The sequence below is a fragment of the Macrobrachium rosenbergii genome, chromosome 37 (assembly GCF_040412425.1).
Source record: "Macrobrachium rosenbergii isolate ZJJX-2024 chromosome 37, ASM4041242v1, whole genome shotgun sequence".
In the NCBI taxonomy this organism is placed as follows: Eukaryota; Metazoa; Arthropoda; class Malacostraca; order Decapoda; family Palaemonidae; genus Macrobrachium; species Macrobrachium rosenbergii.
The window spans coordinates 6,532,991-6,556,010 of NC_089777.1; the positions used below are offsets into that span (position 1 = coordinate 6,532,991).

At 37.4% G+C, this 23,020-nt stretch overlaps 2 protein-coding genes across 9 annotated transcripts in view; one reads left to right on the plus strand and one right to left on the minus strand.

The window, feature by feature from the left end:
• The window catches only part of LOC136825282 (sentrin-specific protease 6-like), an 80,557-nt gene extending 75,834 nt beyond the window's left edge, over positions 1–4,723 (plus strand). For all 6 annotated transcript variants that reach the window (XM_067081361.1, XM_067081363.1, XM_067081364.1 and 3 more), the window contains one exon: positions 1,782–4,723. In XM_067081361.1, the coding sequence (XP_066937462.1) occupies positions 1,782–3,503 (1,722 nt within the window). In that variant the 3' untranslated portion in view covers positions 3,504–4,723. The remainder of the gene's footprint in view (positions 1–1,781) is intronic.
• A 3,005-nt stretch (positions 4,724–7,728) lies between these two features.
• LOC136825283 (lebercilin-like protein) overlaps positions 7,729–23,020 on the minus strand; it is an 88,475-nt gene continuing 73,183 nt past the window's right edge. For 2 of the 3 annotated variants that reach the window (XM_067081368.1, XM_067081369.1), the window contains exons 6-11: positions 15,472–15,621; positions 14,913–15,101; positions 13,776–13,913; positions 13,369–13,607; positions 9,255–9,396; positions 7,729–8,835 (exon numbers count right to left, since the gene is read on the minus strand). In XM_067081368.1, the coding sequence (XP_066937469.1) occupies positions 8,212–8,835; positions 9,255–9,396; positions 13,369–13,607; positions 13,776–13,913; positions 14,913–15,101; positions 15,472–15,621 (1,482 nt within the window). In that variant the 3' untranslated portion in view covers positions 7,729–8,211. The remainder of the gene's footprint in view (positions 8,836–9,254; positions 9,397–13,368; positions 13,608–13,775; positions 13,914–14,912; positions 15,102–15,471; positions 15,622–23,020) is intronic. The other variant, XM_067081370.1, reaches the window with a different exon arrangement.

The following is a 23,020-nucleotide window of genomic DNA, read 5'->3' on the forward strand; positions in this document are numbered from 1 at the left end:
AGTTTGTGCACATATATAAATGAAAATTAGTTCTTATAATTGTATAATATTTTAAATTATATGAAACTTGGATAGTTGTGATAATAGTAATATATTACAGATTCTGTAAGCAGTTGAGGACTGTCTTGTTATAGTATCATACATTATTGGTGCTCAAACTGCTGTCCATCACAATTTACACAACTTTGAAGTCTTCCCTTCATGCTTTGACAAACATTTTGAGACTTCAGTACTCTTTTAACACCCATTTTCGTGCATGAGTATTGAAATTATTTGCCATTATGGGTTATCTGAAAAGAAAAAATATCAAATTTAAATCAGTTTAGTTATGAAATTTAATATAACACAAATGCCATAGTTATAATGAACACATCATTATAGTATAACCCTAATACAAACCTTATTCCACCTACTGTCCACCTACTTTTGGTTCACCCTCTATATAAAATACTAAGCATAAATTATTACCGAAAGTAATATTATATATACACAACTACTACTTTCATATCCTGGACTACATTGCAAGTCTTGGGATACATGATATATGTAATAATGGTTAGGATAGTTAAAGTAGTTAGCAACTTGAATGAATATTTAAGAACAAAGGAATAACAGATTTTAGATACTAGAAAACTTTAACATTTTTTTTAAATTATGTTATTGATGGTATGAGAGTTCGTAAATTCAAATTTGTCAGTTTATATATGCCTATCACTAATATTACAAAGAGCTCAGTTAATGTACATCATGGATTGAACAGCATTGTTGGCATAATTTTCAGCTTGTGGACGTTTTACATAGGGTGGCTCTGAAACTAATTGGTTATTTAATTCTGCTTTAAAAGAAAAATGCTTAAAAGTTCAGCTTAATTGAAATGGTATATGTAATAGCTACCATCTTTGGTTTTGCTCAATTTTATATGATAGTGATAGGTATAGAAAACATACTCGTTAATGTAATGCCCTTTTTTTTTTTAAATAAAAGTTTACAAAAATAGAAAATCATCATTAGTAGTTTTACTTCATGTTTTTATCATTATGATTTAAGAATATATGAATTCATATGTATAGTGTTTTTATTTGTTTATTATTGTAGTTTATAGGCCTGATTATTTTTGTTGCTACTTGTGGTAACTCTATGAGTGTGGTTTGAAACAACAAAGCACATGGAACCTTTAGCATTATTATACTATTATACTTATTACAGTGTTGGCAGTCACCTTTGGTTGATAAATGTTATTCCCATGAGGTGTCAATGCCACAGTTATTCTAATAAGTAAACCTGGAACAGACCCAAGTAAGGGTTATAACTGTAGACCTGTCCCCTTAACAAACTATGTGTATAGTTTTTTTTATAAAATGGCGAGTGTTAGACTAATGTGGCATATACAGAAGTCTGAAACTGTCTCAGAATAATAGATCAGCATTAGATCCAGTATCCCATTGAGAAGGTCACATCCACAGAGGCTTTGAACATAAACAAAAAATCACAGAAGTATTTTTGATGTTTAGAAGGCATTTGACAGCAAGCAGTTACCAACCTCTCACAACATTGCATAAAGATTTTTGTTGTCACTTGCTGATTGTCATAAACTTCTGATTTGTTTTAATTTCCAATAGGTATTGACATTATTTAATCCAAAACAGGTAGTGGTTTGAGTAGCACTCTTTGTCTTGGCAATTAATGACTTCTCAAAACAGTTATTTTTAAGAAGAATTGTTGAAGTTTTAATAGAGTTATTTCTGTTAAGATTTTAAAATTGGATATGTTTTTTTTTACAGCACCCTCTGAAAGATTATACATTCCCAATTCGAACTCTTGGCGAGTGGTTTCCACAAGAAGTAGTGAGAGGCAAACGAGAGGCAATAGCAAGGTTAATAAAATCACTAATGGAACAACACAATCCTAACCATGAGTCAATTGTCTTGCCGGATATTTCATTTGGTTCTGAAGACCGTAAAGATGCAAGTACTGGAAGCGACACAGCTACACCCGTCACATCCTCTGAAAATAAACTTCCTCAACCAAACCAAGATGATGAGGAAGTTCCCTCTCTTGAACGTGATGCTGGTGAAACAAAGTACGATAGTTCTCTTTCGGGTAAAGAACCCTCTGATGGTATTGCCAAAGACCTCTGCGATGGTTCAGAGAGTGTACATGGGTCATCAAAGTTATTAAGTGATGAATGCAAATCTAGTTCTCATGTATTAAAAATGTCTGATGTGAAAGACGAAGGGGTACATAATGTTCCTGGGAGTACAGTCAAAGTTGTGCCAAATATGTCTATAGCAGAGAATGCTTCAGAAACACTAAGAAAACCTCTTGTCTCAGTGAGTCGTATTGGTTCTGGTGGTGTTGGGCATATTCATTCGAAAGGGCTGCAACAGTCTCTAAAAGGGCCTTTAAGCTCTCTTCAAGAAAAACGAAACACCATTATTTATGAAAGTGATGAGGATATTTTTCCTAAGAGAGAGAAAAAAAAAGTGGCTGGAAAAGGAAGTGTGGTTAGTGGAAATAGTCTGACTTTGCTGCAGGAAGAATATTGTGATGAGGATGATTTGCTGGAGGGAGATTCAGGGGAGAGTAGTAATTATGTAAATATGGTTGGAAATAGTGGTCTTGTGCGAGTATCAAGTAATAACAGCTCAACAATGAAAGTAGAAAGAGTTGTATATATGTCTGAAAAAAATGGTGTCAGTGAACAAATGGTCAGTCAGGTGAGAACTGTGAAACAAAGTCCTGCAACTTATGAAAACAAGGCTAAATTAATAAATGGAACCTTTGAAAGGGGAAACCAAATGGTCCAGATGGTTCCAAGTGCACAAGGGTTATCTGCTACCAATATGGGAGAGATAGGTAAAGATTTTAAGGTTCACAGTCAGATGACTTCTATATCTCAGAAACAGAGTTTATCTGTTGTGAATAATACTAGTTTCACATTTCGAAATGTATGTTCCAAGTCCTCCCTTTCAACTACAGTACAGTCTATGTCGCAGAGACTGAGTTCACAGCATCAGAAACATATTGATGTAGGTTTACCAGTTAGCTCTACATCAAATTACATGGATTCAGATAGTGGTGTAAAGACTGTTGAAACTTCAGGAGGCACAAGTATCATTGATGAAGACACTGAAGAAGTCCTTTTTATCATGCCAGTAGTAAATAACACAGGTAACCAGTCAAAGTCAAGACTACAGCCAGATGATGAAGGAAGTTTATCTGGGTCTCCAATAGTAAGAACAACACCATTATCAGTTCAAGATTTGGACGTGCGATCTGTTGGTAACCGAAGATTGGCTGGAGTGTCTGGTTCACCTCCAAGAGCAGGCTCTTCATCTCCAACATTTTCAGGATCTCAAAGTGTGTTTAGATTAAGTGAAAGGGTGTCATCTTCAGGCAGGACTATTGCGCCTCCAAAACGCTATTTGGAGGAGGATGATGAAGTTTTCCAGAAAAAGCGTCGTGATAAACCTATTCCTGGAAAGACTCGTGTCGTTAGATAGGAAACTGTTGGTAGAGCCTGAATATTGAACTAGCGAGACTTATTGGGTAGGGGTGGGACGGGAAATAATTGGTGACTGTATATATTGTGTAGTTAAAGGGAGTGTAAAATTGGTTGTAATTAGAAGAAATGTGAAATTTGGGGTTGTTTTAATAGATTTTCCCCTGGTTTGGCACAGAAAAGCAAGAAAATTCAGTTTTAGATTATGCCAGACAATATCTTTTTGATGTTGATCTGTTGAACTGCTTTACTCTAATTTATGTGATGAAGTCTGCCAGAACATATCTTAAACACAGGCAGTATAAATTCTGTGGATTTTGTTATCCTCTTATAATGGTTTTTTATGAACAGGTTAGAGTCAGAGAAATTCTCAGGAATGTGGTGAACATATAAACCTGTTCAGAATATATTCCTTGTACAAAGTTAAAACCATTTTTTATATGTTCTGTTCGAATAAATGTTACCATTTAAGTTATATCTGAGCAGGAATAGGATTAAGAGGTTTTTTTTTATAGCTTGTGTTCCTCACAAGGCAAATATTTTGTTATTGAACCATATTGGTGCTTATAGTGTGTGTGTGTGTGTGTGTGTGCGCGCGTGCATGCGTGTGTAAAGTCTGATGGAATAGGTAAATGTAATTATGAATCTGGACTTGAAGGCACACACACAGGATTCCTGTTAGTTTCCCACATATTTATTTTGTGAAGTGGGATTTAGTTGAATCCAAAGACAAGACATTTGTAAATGACATCATATGATTGCCTTTATTTTATCTTGGAAAAGTTGGCTATGATAAACATATATTGTGAATTGCAAGTAGCAATGTCCATAACAATTAGTGCCAGTGTTGTGATCTAGAGAGTCCCATTATGTTTTGTTATGTTGAACTGTGCCAGAGTATTCAGGTTTGAGAAGTGAAAAACATTGAACTTGTGATGATATCATCTATGATTTGAGGGTTTTAACTGTTATCTTCATATAAGACTTTAACCAATTTAAATATTGTAAGCTAGAACCTCAGCCAAGCACAAGGAATTTTTGGCTGCCTATATGGAAAAGTTGGTAGAATTGTGTTATGCAGAACTCCTACAGGGTTAAATAAAAGTTGGTCCCACAGTATTCCTTGTAAAGTAAATTTTAGGAGTTTTACACTCCTCACACTGTAACTATCCCTGCTGTATGAATGCAGTTTATTTCATAATAAAGGATATTTTTTCTGTATGCCTTATTTACCTTTTACCTCTTATTCATTCACAAAATATAATTTATCTTGGATGACAGTGATGTGTATGGTTAAAACATACCTAGTTTACTGTACAGTGCTGGACATTAACAACATGCACGGCTGTTTTTGAGAGTTAGAAGAAAAGATAGATATGATTTTGTAATGTTAGTGATTGTCTAGCCTAGACTGTGTCAAGTAGCTTTAAGTGGTGTAAAAAAAAAAAATGACAATTCTGCACATCCTTTACATCCTTTTTAACTTGAGATTTGACTAAATTGTAAGAGTGCATTGTTGGGAGTACTGGCGTGTGTGTGAATCTTGCTTAATATAGAATATGTTTATTGTTGTCAAAAAAGCTTCCAGACCACTAAATTAATATTCCCAGCTTCAGTAACAAATTTGGTAGAATTGCGAGTTTTCGATGCAAAGCAAAGATAAATGGTATTAGCTTTTGATTGCTCGATGGCCATCCTTCATGTCCCAATTAGTGACTAGTGAATAAGGTACATGATTAATAGTGAAGCATATTTCCTGTGAATGCTTTAACTGTGATCAAAAGCAAAATATTTTTTCAAACAAATTGCTTGAACCGTCAGAATTGTCTTTTTTAGTTAATTCAATTATCAGTGGTGTACAAATGAAATATTGTTATTTTGCTTTATAAGAAGGAATCTTTAATGTCAAAATTTTACAGTAGTGTCTGTCGTATGATGTTTCTTGACACCGTAGTAACATTTTTTTTATCAGTTTTGTGCAGGTGGAAATTTTAAAAGTTGGTGGTTCTTGTCCGGGGGTATGCCTGCCTTTTAATATCAGTTATATCATTCTCTTGATTGGTATGGCATCATCCCCTCTTTGATGGGCTGTCAGTATGTACAGCTTTAACCAAGTAAACTCCATTCTTATGTCTGCTGATGAAGATATGCCATTTGCTTGTGTGTGCACCTGCCTGCTCACCTGTTTTCTTTCAGGGTACCTGTTGCATGCTCCCAGCCAAGTACCTGTATCCCTGCTGTCAGCTGAGATACTGCCATGCCTTCTCATTTTTTCCTGCAGTGCTATTGAACTGGATGTTGTGCATACTCCTCCCCATTCCCAACTGCCAACCAAGCATGTTCACCTGTCTTCCTTCCTCAAGATTTGTATGAGCTTGAAGAATGTTTTCTTTTGGGTAAGTGCAGTGTTCTTAGGTCAGCTGTACTCTTCATTTCATTGATGGTATTTTAAGCTGTTATGGCTATGCAGACTGGCTGTTGCCTAACTGTGCCTGTGTAGGTTGATGTATCAGTATAATGATTTGGTGATTTCCTGCCACTATTCCTTAATCATTCATTTATGAAACTTGCAAAGATTGGTCTTCCAGCAAGTGGTCACAGTAGAGAGGGGAAGGTCCTAGAAGGCAAAGAGAGATGAGTGAATGATTGTTGAAGTTGCTGCTTCTATGTCCAAATCTTTGTTGTGGTTGGCTTCTAGATCTGCCTCTACAGGTCAAGGTAAAGGGCAACAGTTGTGTTGTAGTGTGCCTTTGCCCATTGGCCGGCCTTCCAGCTCGCCTGCCCTTATCATACCTGCAGTTCCCACTTCACTTGTTCTGCCTGATAACCAGACTGCATACTTTACTTGTACTACTCTCACTCCTGTCAGCTTTGTCTTGTGAAAACAAAACAGTTTCCCCTCATTGATCGTCAAATGGTACCTAAAGAAAATCAACACAGAGGTTAAGAACATCAAGTATGCCTGATGCCTTCTTTAAGACCCTAAGCAAAAGGAGTTAAACATTGCTGAAATGTACACCATTTCAAAAGGCAAGCAGTTGCATAGAGAAGACAGAAGTAAGTCATAACCAGGTCTGCTATACCTCAGTTTCAAAAGCAACAGCCATATTGCTACATTCAGCACTAGAATAGGGTCTCTGCAGGGAAATTCCCAAAGATCTCCCTTCACACTTTCATGGACTCCATTCTGGTCCACGTGTAATGCCACTGTGCATGACCACAAAGATTTTCCTGTGTACTGAAATTTACTCATGTACTGGATGTCTCACTTTGTTACTGTCAGGTTGTTTAACTGTTTAACAAGGCACTATGAAGGGGGATGACAAACTCAAGTTACATTGCAAAAGGCACCTTAATTTCAAGGGGATGAACAGCTTCCATCTCCCATGGCAATACCTGACCCAGCAACTCGAGGCAATGACCAATGCCCATTTCAATCCCATTCTTCTGTTCAGTTGATTGTTACAGTAGATTATGGAATATTTATATAACAATGGTTATATCTATAACCCATTTTTGAAGGAGACAACTAAGTTTTTGAAAGGAGTGCTGCTGAGGGAATCTGACCCTAATCTTTGTTTAGTGGCTCACATCACAATGGCCAGCACTCTTCCTTCAAAAGGAAGACATTTAACAACTTGGCAACAACCCCCTTCTCACCCCAAAGCAACAACCATCTGTGATTTAAAAGCTGTATTAAAACTTAAAAGCTACCTTAAAGCTATATTCCCTGTAGGAGGTAGTGCCATCAGTGCACCTCACACGGTGCACTGTAGGCATTACTTAAGGTTCTTTGCAGCGTCCCTTTGGACCCTAGCTGCAACCCCTTTCATTCCTTTTGCCATACCTCCGTTCATATCTCTTCCATCTTACTTTCTACCCTCTCCTAACAATTGTTTCACAGTACAGCAGCGAGATTTTCCTCCTGTTACACCTTTAGATCCTTTTTACTGTCAATTTCTGTTTCAGCGCTGAATGGCCTTATAGATCCCAGTGCTTTGCCTTTGACCTAAATTCTGTCATCCATTCATTAAAGTTTTGTTCACCTAAACCCAGGCCTTAGGGTAGCTCACTAACATCCAAGAAATGATGCCTATATCATTATCGATAGACCCATGAAGGTACCACAACTAAAGGAATTACTAACCTGAGTAGTTAAAGCCACAAGAAATTTTCATTATTCAATAAGTATACTGCACTTGAAAAATGTGTCGGGTAACAAAAACTTTTCCAAGCATAAAATTTTAATTGTGAATCAGACAATTCCTATAATGCAATGGTGCAATAAATTCTTAGGCTACAATATTCTGTATAAACATGTTTTAACATCTGCCTTGGTAATGGTACAATATTTCCTTCCATTTCTCAACATTTTAATAATAGTTCCAATTCTGTAATCATTATCTGAACAATTTCAGTTTCACTCTCAGAATGTTCTATTAAATTAGCCTCAACTAATTCAGAATAGAACATTATATTTTTGAATTTCTGTAGCTCTATAGAATTAGAACTTCTAATTCAGTATAGAACTTGGTGGTACCTGTTAAAAGGTTTTCTGTGATAACATTCCAGTAGAATGGTACTCAAAATGCAGATTTAAATGTTTTTTTTTTCTGACCCAGAACTTGGAGGCTATATCCTATGTAATGACAATACAAATGATTCTGGCAAGTGTACTTGAAGTGAACTCAAAAGCAAGTTTTGTACAATTAGGGTGTGATAGCAGAGCGGGAAGGTTTTGCGGTAGTATTTGCATCTAATTTTGAAAGGCTAGAGACTGAACGAACTTCCGCAGCAGTACCTGTGGTGCGCCTTCTATGGACGCCTCTTGAAGGCATAGGAGATTCTAAGCGTGAAAGACGAGATTGCACACGACCCTCAGTGACAAAGGCTACGGGCTTTATTGGAGGTGGTGATACACCACTCCCACTGTCTGACCCACCACTTGATCCTCCTGTAAGAACTCCTCTTTCACGAGGGGGGTAATTTTCAATAAGGGAGTATTCTCGTGTAACTGTTGCCTGGATAGTTTTGCATGTATCAGGACTCTCCTCTTTATTACTTCCTTCTTGCATATCTTTTTGTCTTGCTTCTTGCAAACTTGCTGCAAGGCACTGTCGTTTCCTCTGGTCAGAGTGACCAGGGAGGGTTCCACTGCCATCTGTTGCTTCTTCGTTGGATTCAGACTGTTGCTGGATTTGAGGTTCTGGTGTTGTCGTAGGACTTGGGGTAGGACTGCAACGAGGAGATACCAAGTAATCATCATCTGTAGAATGATGTGGAGACCGTCGTCCACGTCTGATACGCCCCACTCGCCTATCTTCAGTGTTTTCCTGGAATGGTAAGAAAATGAGACACGAACTTTAAATATTCAGAGTGAAACATGAACCGGAAAGCTAGTATGTTTGTTATGAAATCTTGCATTGTCTAAGTATTTTTTCTACTGTACTAAGATTAAATGTTCTCCAGATGGGTGAAATGTGTTTGTTCAGTGTGCAAGTAGCAGTACTGTTCAACATGTAGCAAAAGGGACACATTTTTCAGGCACAAATGTTTAGCAGTTTTACTGGTTAACATATGGTATGTGCCTTACACCAAATTAATTTCTTAACACAATGTTCCTAGTGAGATTATATGAACAGTTACATACTCCTGTGAATGTTGATTGCATGAAAGTATTTAGTGGAACCACAATGCCTCAGAGCACCTGCAAAAATGGGCAAAGATATAGCTTCAATGAGAAGAATATTACCTTATTTAATTTTGATCTATGTCTTGATCTTCTTGTTGGCACTTCTGTAGGCTCTGGAGAGAGAGTGAGAGTGGATGATATCATCTGAGAATCACTACTTCTCTTAAGAAGGTCAGCACTAATCGGAGGAAGTCTTCCACTGCTGAAATGCACATATATTTTTCAATTTATAAACTATTTAGATGGGTAACTATTGTCCTTACCTAACCCAAATGAAAGGGAAACAAAATCAAGAGAGACGGAGAGTGCATTTAACCTGTCACCAAATGTGTACCAGAATTTCATTGCAGTTGTTGTTGTTTAAAATTCTAGTCAATGTTAAAAAAAAAAGAAATTTATCCAATACCTACGAAAAAATAAGGGTGAATACAATAAAAAAACTAAACTTTTGTTAATAAAAAGCTCTTAAACTGCCTGTATTAGATTTGGAAATTATAGTGTAAATATCATAAATAAGCAGTACAAAGCATTTTTTTTTTCAAGTTCATATTAAACTTTTTTCTTTTTTGCCTTGACAATCAGCATATGTTTGTGAGGAAATAGCAGACCTATATTGTTTTTGTATACAATAGTCAGATTATCTCTAAGAAATCTCCATTCCAAGCTACATATTCATTATTACTAAAATGTGCTCTGTAGGATTTTAAAATGAACAAGGAATTCCATATTCACCAAAATGTCTTATATAATATAGTATATAAAAATTGATGTGTGTGTGTTCCAGCATAACTGAAACGCATTGAGCAATTTCAACTAAATGGCACTGAATAATCCTGATGGGTTCCAGCTCTTGGTCTCCAAGACCTAAATTTCATAATCAAACAATCAGTTTCAACTAAACTTGGTATACATATAACTTACTATCTGGAAAATAATACTGTGGGGGTAAGACATCACTAGCACCAAAGAGCACCAAAAGAGGCTGGGGATGGGAAGGGCTTCCCTGAAACAGTGCTGGTTCTGTCTGTGGACGTAGTAATCAAATAAACTCTATGGGCATACGTCATTTCGGTGTACATAGACTGTGGGGAATAAGACATTACTGGCGCCAAAGGGGGTGAGGGTGGGAAGGGGTGATGTAAAGATAACCGAAAACGACAGATAGTGTCTAATCCACTGCTGTCAAGGCCGCTGAGATAAATAGTGAAGAGAAGGGGTGGAAAATAGAATTTCAAAAATGACAGACATTAGTGTCTAATCCATAGTTTTTGAGGTCGCTGAAATTAATAGTGACACTCTCAATGCCCTTTAAGTCAAAGTTCAGCCCCAATAGGAATTGGTAGGTGAAAAGGGGTGAAATATAAAATGTCAAAAATCTTGGGCATTGTAAGTAAAGCAACTATCTTAACAGGAAAGGGAGAGGAAGTGAGAGAGAGCGAGTAGAGTGGGTGTTAGGGAGAAGAAAGAGGGAAAGAATGAGAGAGAGGGTAGAGGGGGTGTTAGGGAGGCAAGTGCTTATCTGTTGTCCCAGGCAGCGCCAGGTTGGTCAGTTAGTAATTAATAAACTTTATCATAATCATTCTGATGATATTCTTCGATGACATGACAGTATTGGAAGTAAATATTCCCTAGTTTTCCGATGGTGTGAATATGCTTTAGTTAAGTCTTCCGATTAAGAATAAAAGAATTTTTCATGCTGAAAGTTTAGATTTTTAAAAGTACTTTGTTTCTTTAATACAAAAGAAAAAGTAACACTGAGAAGCTCAGAAGATAGTTCTCACCACTATGTTATTAGAAGGTAGAGGCTGAAAATAGTCTTGAGTTCTTAAAAACCGAGATGGTCTGAACATGTGAAGACAAGATGGATGAACTGTTAGTTAAAAAAGCAGTAACATAAGCAGCATTGAAAAACTGTAGGAAACCTCAAGTATTATGGAAAAGAGAGAGTTAAACACCTACGAGTAGGCCTGGCATAATGGCAGTTCAGGCAGAAAGAGTACAGGACAAAGAGTGAGGGGAACTCATGTTGGTTCTAAACCTATTAATGGAAACACCATCATAAAAAACAAATATGACTTGACAAAGAATGAAGCCATCCATGAAAATTGAGATAGGATGACTTGATTCAGAACTGACGCTTATGTTACTGTTCACAGTTGATTTGAGCACCAGTTCTCAATTGCTTGTGAGTTTTATCCAAGTCCAGGATAAGAAACAACAACCTCAAAAGGTACTGCTTATCCAAAAAAAAAAAAAAAAAGCTGAACAGCTGAAAAAATTACAGAATCATGTTAGAAAACAACTAATGCGAGTATGCAGTCATCTCTCTCTGTGTATGATTTACAAAAGCAAATGAACAAACTGAAAATTCATGATCCAGGAATACAAGGCAAAGATGTTTTGTGAATGAAAGTTTACTTTCTTGGATGAGTTTTTTGTAGGATTTCAACAAACTACATAATATTACACAACTGGATTTCAGTGGCAAATCCCAGTGTGCAGATGTTAGTGTAGCTGAACAGTATAAAGATACGCTGATGCAGCTCACTCTAGATCATGAACTACCGTCCTGCCAAATTTCCAGTGCAGATAAAATGGGCCTACTTGATAAGGACAAAACTTTGGCACAGCTGGGTGAAGACAGTGTTAGGGATTCAAAAGCAGCAGTTAATATACAAATGAGTTAGTATGTGCCAAATCTCCGAGTATATACAAATTTAAAAATTCCAAAAGGAAAATATCAGAACCTGATGGAATTGGAAAATGCATATTTGTATCAATGATATGCTGCTTAAAGGAATTTTTGGATAACTACTATGTACTGTCTTTACATATTGGTTTCGCCACTACAGTACTTTGAACCAGTAATGAAGGCTTATCTTGGCGAGGGTCGCTAGGATATCATCTTACTGGACAACCACCAGGCTTATCTTCAAATGAGTAATCTAGTCAACAGCATACTTTTTGTTGCGGACTTGCCATTAATAGTCACTATGGCTCAAAGTATGAGCCAGGAATTAAAAAGGTAAACTGCACATCTTCCACACAGTTGCTAAATTCCTTCCTTGCTGACAAGAAGTTCCAGCAAGAATTTAGTTTGAAAAATAATCCAACTTATCACTGCTTTTGCATCGGGTGAAACAGAGATCAACTTTACAAATGTCAAGGAAGAAACTGTAGCCTGGTGCTGTTCTACGATGAGCTTAAATGCCAGGAATCCAGGAGTAATAAGGCACCATCGAGGAAAGAGCAGCAGAGGGTTACAAGAAAGATTACGTAAGAGACATTTAAAACAGCTCTTTGGTTTACTGCATCTAAACAGAGAGAGCTGTATCTGTTAAACAGGTTTAGGAAACCTACCGGTACTTAAAAACCTATCTTACAATATGTTACTCCCTACTTTTATCAACCCAGAACCTCATTTTTCAAGGCAAAATCCTGTCTTTGGAAGTGGACAATCCAGAGCACTCTAAACCTGCTGTAAGGCGCGTTCTACTGCCTTGAATCCCTCCTGTCAGTACCTCATTCTCCAAACAAGGTTCTGTATATATGTAGATACATTCCACGGTTGATCTGCCGTGTTAATAAGTAATAACAAACCCAACCCAGTCTGTTTGCTTTAATATTTACATTCCCAGATACTATAAAATATGACTTCAGGTCAAGTCATTGTGCTAAAGGCATTATTTTTAGGAAGTAAACTGTCAAGTATTTCAAGACTCCCAATATGCATGCATTACAGTACTGTATTTACGTGAAAAAAGTGTGCCTGAGTGTACCCCAATGCAAGGGAACTCGAAGACTATGGCATGGATACTATGGCACAACTCCAAGTTTGCAAACTTGGTTGCTGTATAGGGATGTGGCACCTTAGTTAACTTTGCTACCACAAATACTCAGAGATAACAGATGCTCTCTTTTGTCAAACCGAACAAAAATGAACTGACAGGGTACTGATGATATCTATTACATTAGGCTGACTGTTGTCCGTTCTTCAGCGTAAAGCAGAAAGGACGGTAGATATAATCATTACTGAATGCTCTGACCAACAGAATGTTGTTTGGTAATTTAGTTCTTTCTTTGTACCATAAAGACTTCTACTGAAGAGTTTGTACATAAACCTGTTTGCCAATTTGTGTAAGAATTTCACAAATAAAATGCACAGAAAACTCACGCATCAAGAGATACCGAAGCCCTTGATTCACATGTAGTTGAAATGGTTTCTATGGAGGATACAATCCCTGACGTCGTCGTGGTTGAAGAGCCACTGCCTCTATTACGTCCTCCTGATTTGTGTCTTGACGAAATGGAGGCTGACCTTGATGAAGTTGCTGTTGTAGAGTTACTGCTCGCAAGATTTCGACCAGCCCTTCGACTGTACTGCTGCAAGGCTGCCAGCTCCCTTTCACGTTCCTTTTGAAAATTGTTAACAGTACATCTTGGTGAAATTAATCTCAAGCATTTTGTGGTATTTTAAACAAAACTAAAATCACAAGGCCATAATCATTAAATCTGATCACATACTGCTCAAATTACATTAGTTTTCTAAAACAAAAACACATATTTGCAATATTTAATTACCTGAAGAGTATCCTCAAGTTTGTGGTGGTCACACTGAAGACCGTATAGTTTCTTGGCTGTATTTCTGTGCCGTGCAACTTCAGCCTGAACTTGCTGTTTCAGAGATTTCTCCACTATGGCTAAACGACGCTTAAGTTCCTTTAAGAAAAATTAAAAGAATCCACAAGGTTAAATTAATGAAATAAGTGCATCAACCTAGCAATCTGAAATCTCATGTCTTGTTTTAGTGCCCACTTAACTTTCAAGATTTGATTATCTGCAGTAACAGCTGGGTATCATATGGGAACTGCTTTTGTTTACTAACATTTCAAGATCTACATTTACTACAAACATTTCAGACATTATGAATGTTTCAGCGTACATTCAAAATGCCTGATATAGATCGTAGTAAATGTGGTATCCTTCAAGAAACCAAAGTGGAAAATCAATAACAATGTCTGTCAGGAAACACTACTAAATAAAGCTGATAGGTTACCCAATCTTTCTCTTTGCTTAAATACTTGAAGCTTTGCCAATTATATAAGCTTAGTGAGAACAAATGCCACTTCCATATTTATCGCTTTTCTGATAAAATCTGTTCCTCATCCCTTCTCCTGATATGTCCAAACCATCTCGGTCTTTTTCCAGCCTCCGGACACCACATACTTCCGCCCACTCTTATTTCATAACACGATCTTCCTATTGGACTCAGACCATGATTCTTAACGTTGTATCTGAACTCCTGCTGCATACCCTACTGTGTTCCCAAATTAGCAGAGATGCTTAACCTCTTCTAGGACTTGCTTATCTATCAAAACAGGGTTCCAAGCTCCCTTATTCACCTCCAGTGATCTGCAATACATTTCGGTCACTGAACATCTCTTACTCCATGATGAGGAAATTGTGAGCATGAGTCTACCAATTTGATAATTCCTTTTTACTATTTACTCCTGGAAAACAGAATTCTGCACCTTCCCTTCTGTTTCAGAAACCTGAACCAACCTCTACGTTTACTGGCACCTAGAAAGGGAAGTATTACTGCCCCTCTTTCTATCCCCTCAGTGACAGAGCAAGATTCTGGAAGATCTACCGCATGGCAAAAAGTAATCCTGCGAATAAAAGTAAAGGAAAGAACTTAAAACATGTACAGTGCCTTACTTCGGCTTCTTTTTCCTTTTCCTCAAGAGACAGGACCGTTGTACTAAGCTTCCTGTTGAGTTGGTCTCTCTCGGGCAAGTGGCGCTTCTTGCTGAGGTTCCTCAGTCTGGACAGCTCCTCTGTCAATTTGAGTATCCTTCCATCTGTATCCTTCAATTTTTCGTTGTTTCGACGGTTAGTCTCAGTAGCCTGAAAGGAGAAAATGCAGTGTGCGCAAGGCTGTTATTAGGCCTCAACAGAGATAGATTTAGTTATCATAAGGTATCATTAGCTCTTGCTTCAGTCAAAGGTGAGGGTTACAGTTCTCTGCTGTTACCTGTTGAGTTTAACTCCTCAGAGGTGTGACTGATTCCATTTTACTCTGTCCCAACAATACAATTTTAATAAGGTTATGGACTGAGATTTTTTCTGACGATACCCATGAAAAATTAAATTCATAAATCTACCTATTTATTGGCGTGAACAGGAACTGACATTTACAACTGATACATTTAACTTTTGCGTTAATATACAAATGAGTCTAACAACATAAAAGAAAAAATAAACACTAGACACTTACCCTCCGTAACTTTTCCTGCAGAACATGAATTTCAATTTTGTGGGCCTCTATGATGTGGGGCAGTTCACTTTTCATGTCCTGGTAGCGACGAAGAGCAGCCTCTTGCCTCTTTCCGACACGTACCAACAACCGATTTTGCTCCTCGAGTTCCTGATGAGAAGAGGTAAACAAGTAGATTTATTGCACGTCGTTTAAATACTCGGGGCATCATTAACTCCTAGAGAAATCAAGAGGTCTTCCGTCGTTTAGTTTCTGAAGCGCTAAAGGCATAAACACTACCATAGATAGAAGCAGATAGTAAATGAAGGGAAATCTTGGGGTTTTTTTATCTCTTTGCGTTAGATGCATTCCTGCTGACGCAAAGACATTACGTTGGTTAAACACATTGTGTGTACTGACGAATATCGTCACACTGCGTGTAAACAGACCTGAACATGTACAGTACATAAAGTGCCATAAATTTTTTTTTTACATAACATTACTGAGACTAAGGTAATCTTGTTGACACATTTTTACCAGTCTTGAAAAAAAAAATCATAATCTTCAGAGACAATCTCATGAATAATATAACAGTTACTTCCAGAGTTGCTCTTGCCCATGGTATTATTATTATTATTATTATTATTATTATTATTATTATTATTATTATTATTATTATTATTATTATTCAGAAGATGAACCCTGTTCATACGGAACAAGCCCACCACAGGAGCCACTGACTTAAAATTCAAGCTTCCAAAGAATATGGCGTTCATTTGAAAGAAGTAACAAAAGGAAACTGAAAATAAAAAAAATGATAAATTAACAAATTAATTCAAACGAATACAGCAACATAACACGATTAGAGGTGCTCCAGCTGTTTGTCCACTGCTGGAAAATTTCAGAAACTCGGTACCATCAATGAACTTCAAGTGCACTTGTCATCAGGTTTCGTCAGATGAAATAAAAGATTACGTCGTATCAAAGACACAACCCATGCAAGCGTAGAAATGAACTCCAGTAATGAAAACACATTCTTCGTGTTTGTCTTGAATGGTTAAGAAAAAGCCACTGTATACAACCAAGTATTTACTCACTTTAATTTGGTTGTAGAAAGTGGCTTTTTCTTAACTACAGAAAATGAACACCAAAGGTGACCTGCCTGATGGACGTTATGAATCCAGATATTAGGAAATTTCCCCCGCAAAAAGAGGGGGCGGTGGGTTGAGTTTTCCGGGCGAAGCAAAGCCCTAGCTAAAAGAAGTGAGTCAAGACAGATAAGAAAACATGAGGTAACGTTAGTTTTTGGTACGGGGGTTCCAATGTATGGTCCCATGAAAATGAGGTCTCGCCCTTCCTAACTTGTGCTGTTACTTTTGGCGTCTTCTGTATACATAGTCCTTCCTCAGTAAAAAAAAAGAAAAAAAATATAGAAACTATGTTGGGTGATCTCCCTCGCTGATTTTAGTTTCTCTGGACTTTTTTTTCCAGCGTTTATTCCGATCAGTTTGATCCCTTTCGAATTCTCTCTCTCTCTCTCTCTCTCTCTCTCTCTCTCTCCAGAGAAATTCCACAGGGCTTCATTTCTTCCTGATATTTCTCTTCGTTTCCACGCCCTCACTGTTACATTCTGGGGAGCAATAAGCGTCATTTATATTGTCACCTCGGTCCCAATAGGCTTACCTTCGTGGACCATCAATATCCACATTCACTTGAAGGGTTACGTTGTCACCCTGCTCTCTATCAGAAGTATTTCCTTCTCAATCCTGCTCTCTATCAGAAGTATTTCCTTCTCAATCCTTTCTCATTTATCTTTCCTTATTGAACACCTTAGTGTTCTTCTGTTGTCCCTTAGTGGAATTCTATTTCCAAACGATTACAAGTACTCTTTAAGGAAATAAACGAATTATACTTCAGTTTGTAAGTGGAATACCAAGATCTCATATGTCACTGCAAGACCAACGTCAATACAGTTTAGTTTTCTGTAAAAGAAAATTATTGAATAGATGGGTATTTGTCTGTCCGTCCCCACGTTTTCTGTCCGCCCTCAGATCTTAAAAACTACTGAGGCTAGAGGGCTGCAAATTGGTATGTTGATCATCCACCTCCAGTCATCAAACATACCAAATTGCAGACCTCTAAAATCGGAAGTTTTTATTTTATTTAAGATTAAAGTTAGCCACGATCGTGCGTCTGGCAATGATATAGGGCAGGCCACCACTGGGCCGTGGCTGGAAGTTTCATGGGCCGTGGCTCATACAGCATTATACGCTGCACAGAAAACTCGATTGCGCCGAAGAAACTCCGGCGAATTTTTTTACTTACTGTTCATTTTTAAACAAACAGATGAAAAATTTTCAGTATATTTTTCCGTAAGCAACAATGATTTCCTTCCTCTACAATTCCTTCTCTGGATTATACACTGACTGGTTCTTCGTGTTCTGTGGAGTACACTATAATCTATCCAAAACGTTTTGAATTGAATTGAATATAGAATTTAGACCAATGAGGCCACTCAGCGCTGAAACGGCAATCGACAGCAAGTTTGAAAGGTGTATCAGGAGGAAAACCTCGCAGCTGCACTATGAATAAATTGTGAGGAGAGGGTGGGAAGTAAAATGGAAGAGAGATAACATGAAAGAAGGTACGGTAAAAGGAATGGAAGGGGTTGCAGCTAGGGGCCGAAGGCACGCTGCAAAGAACCTCAAGTAATGTCTACACTGCACCGCAGGATGTGCACTGACGGCACTAACCCCCCTACGGGGCTGAGTGCCCCTGTCACTGAAATCTCGCCACCCTGATTCTCCTCACTCCCCGTAAAATTTTACAATTGCTTACCACTGATTTTCAATATTTTCCTCGATTTTCCAGTAGCGATTTAACTTTTGCTACTTTTTTCTCGGTTCAGTGCAATGCTTCATGCGCCGCCTCTTCTATAATTGTGCATTTTATCATAATCAGTGTTAACTTTCGTATTGTAGCCCAATGCTGGAACTTACTACTACTAGTGCTACTTATACTATTTATTCTACAAACTATTTCACCCACTTTGAGAACGCCATTGAAGAAGGTGAGATTCTTAAATGACAAGCATTTAATATCATACAGTCTTCAGCGCCCCTCTATTCTTACCTGCAGGAGTTTCGTTTCGCTTGTCTTGGAGAAACCCAACCAGTTGGCTAAAACACAATGCCAATCATTGTTCCTTTTACTTTCTCTTCCTTGTATCTCCGCTGCACCGACAGTCTTCGATTAATTAACGATCTGCTATTTATATAGGAGCGTCAAGTCATTGATTAATTTCCTTGTGCTCGGCATTCAAGCTTAGTTATGCATAAAAAGACATCTCGGTTTTTTGTAGATGGCATTCCTTTGGTCAATCCAGACTGTTCTGAGTCTATTTTCGACGAGAGTACAAAAAGAGAGTGGAAGGAATGTTGGGTCTGGCGTTTCCCAATGAGGCAAACTTTGCAAATCGACGATTTTCGCGGGTAAATCAATCTGATTGCATGTTGTCTGGACCTCCTTAAACTAGGCATGTTGGTGTGGTGGGCACGTTGATTACAGGAAAACGAAACCTTTACTGGATAAACGCACACCACTCGATAATATTGGGAGATTAACGAGCAAATTCTGCCGTTTTATCGATAAAACTTCAAGGTCATGATGTATGCTGTCACCCTGAAGACTGGGCAGAATTCCTTGGCATTGTGACGGTAGCAGCGTTCCGTCCAAAGTCTTTTAAAAGGTTTTGGGCCTTGGGAATGATAATCAATAGTTATCCAAGACATTTCTTATGGGCTCTTAATTCGGTCTAACAGTTAGTTCCCTTACTATTGTCAATTGATTTATGGTTTTTTGAAAATGCATGACAATTACCTCTTGGTTGCACAAGTGTTCTGTCTTGTTCGCTCTTGTGAAGCTCGTGTGATCAAAAGTCTCTCTTAACGAAAATCAAAAGAAATTTTAGTTTGGAAATTAACTCCAAATAAACTAATAAGGTCCAGCGTGATTATTTCTTTAGTAAATTTTTCTGTAAATTAAAACACATGACTGCGTGATGATTGTGTCACGCCCAATAAAAACGTGTTTTACGGTCCAAAAATGGCAAATCTGAGCACAGTTTCATCACTGAACCATGTTTAGATTGCTGTATATCAGAGGAGACTGGCGGGAATTTAACGAGGTTTTTTGTAATAGAGAACAAAATTTGTGATGAAGCAAAATTCAATTACAAAATGGACATGGGTGTAAATATAGTTTCAACTACTTGAAAAGTTTTACAGGAAAACTAATTGCTCAAATCTATAAGAGGAGCCGTTTATGGCCCGGATAGGAGACATCAAATATATTATTATTATTCAGAAGATGAACCCTATCATATGGAACAAGCCTACGGGGGCTATTGACTTGAAATTCAAGCTTCCAACGAATATGGTGCTCATTAGGAAGTAAGAGAAGGTAAAGGGAAATACAGAAAGAAAAGATCTCGCTTCTTAAAAGAAAAAATAGACTAATAAATTAGTAATAGATGCAATATATCTGAAATGCAAAGAGAATACCATTACGGTAGTAAGGCATTGCATCTTCACTTGAAGTTAGTAGGATGACGAACTGAGTACATGAAACTCTAAAAACTCTAGAGAAGCGAAATAAGAAAAAAAAATACCTTAATAGGATGATCGTGGGTATAAAAAAAAAACACTATTGACGCGCAACTTTCACGGTCTGCTCAATATGGAACTCGACCCAAGTTCAAGTTCACTGTTACTTGCTTCTCGGGTAAAAAGCTCTCTATTCTTGTTTTTTTTTTTTTTTCCTTTTAAGGAATTTCGATACATTAACTTTCCTGACTACGTAAGAGGCAGAATTCTCTACATCGCACTTACCAAATTCTCTTATTTGTTCAGACTTTGATTCTTTACATCGCACTTACCAAATTCTCTTATTTGCTCAGACTCTGAAAATATTGCAATATTTTCAAAAGTAGAAAGGATGACATTTTTGTATCATAGACAACATGGATTAAGCGTGGATGAAATCACTCCTATATTTGATAGTTACTTCGTATCCGTTTTTCAATTTCTATTGCCTTTTGGGATACTTATATCTACATTAAAATCTTGTAGGTTCAGGTCACTTGAAAATGGTAAAAAAGTGAAAACCAGATGATCTATAAATAGACAGCTCAATCAAAGATTAGAATTGTGAGACAGATTGTTGCACGTCAAGTGTAAACAAAAGACGATTCGAGGTCAGGAAGTCGAGACCAAGCTTTTAATCCTTTCATATACAAAGATTTATCATGTCCTGATGCCTACAACCACCTTCCTAATCCCCAATTTTGCCATCCACAAGATTTACGAGAATCAACAACAAAGACTTGAAATATTTCAAGGTCAAGCTTTGATCATAATGAAGAACTGGAGCGCGGATTACGCTCTTTCAGAAGCATTTACGTGACTGAGGGAAGTCTCTCTGGAACCTTCGTTTAATATATCTGCGACCTGCTGCGTTTCAAGCAATTGGACTCGGTTGAATTGTGGCATAATTGCGGTCTCATTTGCTCGTGTCAGCTTAGGCACCGCTGCTTCTACCGGCCATCTTTAACCCTAAGAAGCCTGTAAGGGGGCAGTGCTGACAGTGTACACCACGCGATGCAGTGTAGACGTTACTTAAGGTTCTTTGCAGCGTCCCTTCCTGAGGCCCCTAGCTGCAACTCCTTTCATTCCCTTTGCTGTACCTCCGTTCATAATCTCCTCCTTCCATCTACCTTCCACCGTTCTCTCTCAACAATTGTTTCATGGAGCAACTGCGAGATTTTCCTCCTGTTACACATATAACGCCTGTTTGCTCTCAATTTCCGTTTCATCTCTGAACGACCTCATTGTCCCAGCACTTGGCATTTGGCCTACGTTTTATACTTCATTTCCATTTGCCCTAAGAAGTATAAGATGGGAGATTGTAAACTATTTGGATTTGAAGGCTTCTTTCTCCGTATTTATTCTTCTGTATGTTACAGAACTGGGGGTCTTGGACTCGATAGCTTTTTGTTATGACCATCTATTATTTTCTTAAGTTCCAGACTCGATAGCTTTTTGTTATGGCCATCTATTATTTTCTTAAGTTCCAGACTCGATAGCTTTTTGTTATGGCTTTAAAGTTCCAGACTCGATAGCTTTTGTTATGGCCATCTATTATTTTCTTAAGGTTCCAGACTCGATAGCTGTTTGTTATGGCCATCTATTATTTTCTTAAAGTTCCAGACTCGATTATTATTTTCTTAAAGTTCCAGACTCGATAGCTTTTTGTTATGACCACCTATTATTTTCTTAAGTTCCAGACTCGATAGCTTTTGTTATGACCATCTATTATTTTCTTAAAGTTCCAGACTCGATAGCTGTTTGTTATGGCCATCTATTATTTTCTTAAAGTTCCAGACTCGATAGCTGTTTGTTATGGCCATCTATTATTTTCTTAAGATAAGCTTTTTTATTTTATGACCATTCCAGACTCGATAGCTTTTTGTTATGACCATCTATTATTTTCTTAAGTTCCAGACTCGATAGCTTTTTGTTATGGCCATCTATTATTTTCTTAAGTTCCAGACTCGATAGCTTTTTGTTATGGCCATCTATTATTTTCTTAAAGTTCCAGACTCGATAGCTTTTTGTTATGACCATCTATTATTTTCTTAAGTTCCAGACTCGATAGCTTTTTGTTATTCTTAAAGTTCCAGACTCGATAGCTTTTTGTTATGGCCATCTATTATTTTCTTAAAGTTCCAGACTCGATAGCTTTTTGTTATGACCATCTATTATTTTCTTACTCGATAGCTTTTTGTTATGGCCATCTACTTAAGTTCCAGACTATAGCTTTTGTTATGGCCATCTATTATTTTCTTAAAGTTCCAGACTCGATAGCTGTTTGTTATGGCCATCTATTATTTTCTTAAAGTTCCAGACTCGATAGCTGTTTGTTATGGCCATCTATTATTTTCTTAAAGTTCCAGACTCGATAGCTGTTTGTTATGGCCATCTATTATTTTCTTAAAGTTCCAGACTCGATAGCTTTTGTTATGGCCATCTATTATTTTCTTAAAGTTCCAGACTCGATAGCTTTTTGTTATCCATCTATTATTTTCTTAAAGTTCCAGACTCGATAGCTTTTTGTTATGGCCATCTATTATTTTCTTAAGTTCCAGACTCGATAGCTTTTTGTTATGGCCATCTATTATTTTCTTAAGTTCCAGACTCGATAGCTTTTTGTTATTCTTTAAAGTTCCAGACTCGATAGCTTATTCTATTATTTTCTTAAAGTTCCAGACTGATAGCCATCTATTATTTTCTTAAAGTTCCAGACTCATAGCTTTTTGTTATGGCCACTATTATTTTCTTAAGTTCCAGACTCGATAGCTTTTTGTTATGGCCATCTATTATTTTCTTAAAGTTCCAGACTCGATAGCTGTTTGTTATGGCCATCTATTATTTTCTTAAAGTTCCAGACTCGATAGCTTTTTGTTATGACCATCTATTATTTTCTTTCCAACTCGATAGCTTTTTGTTATGGC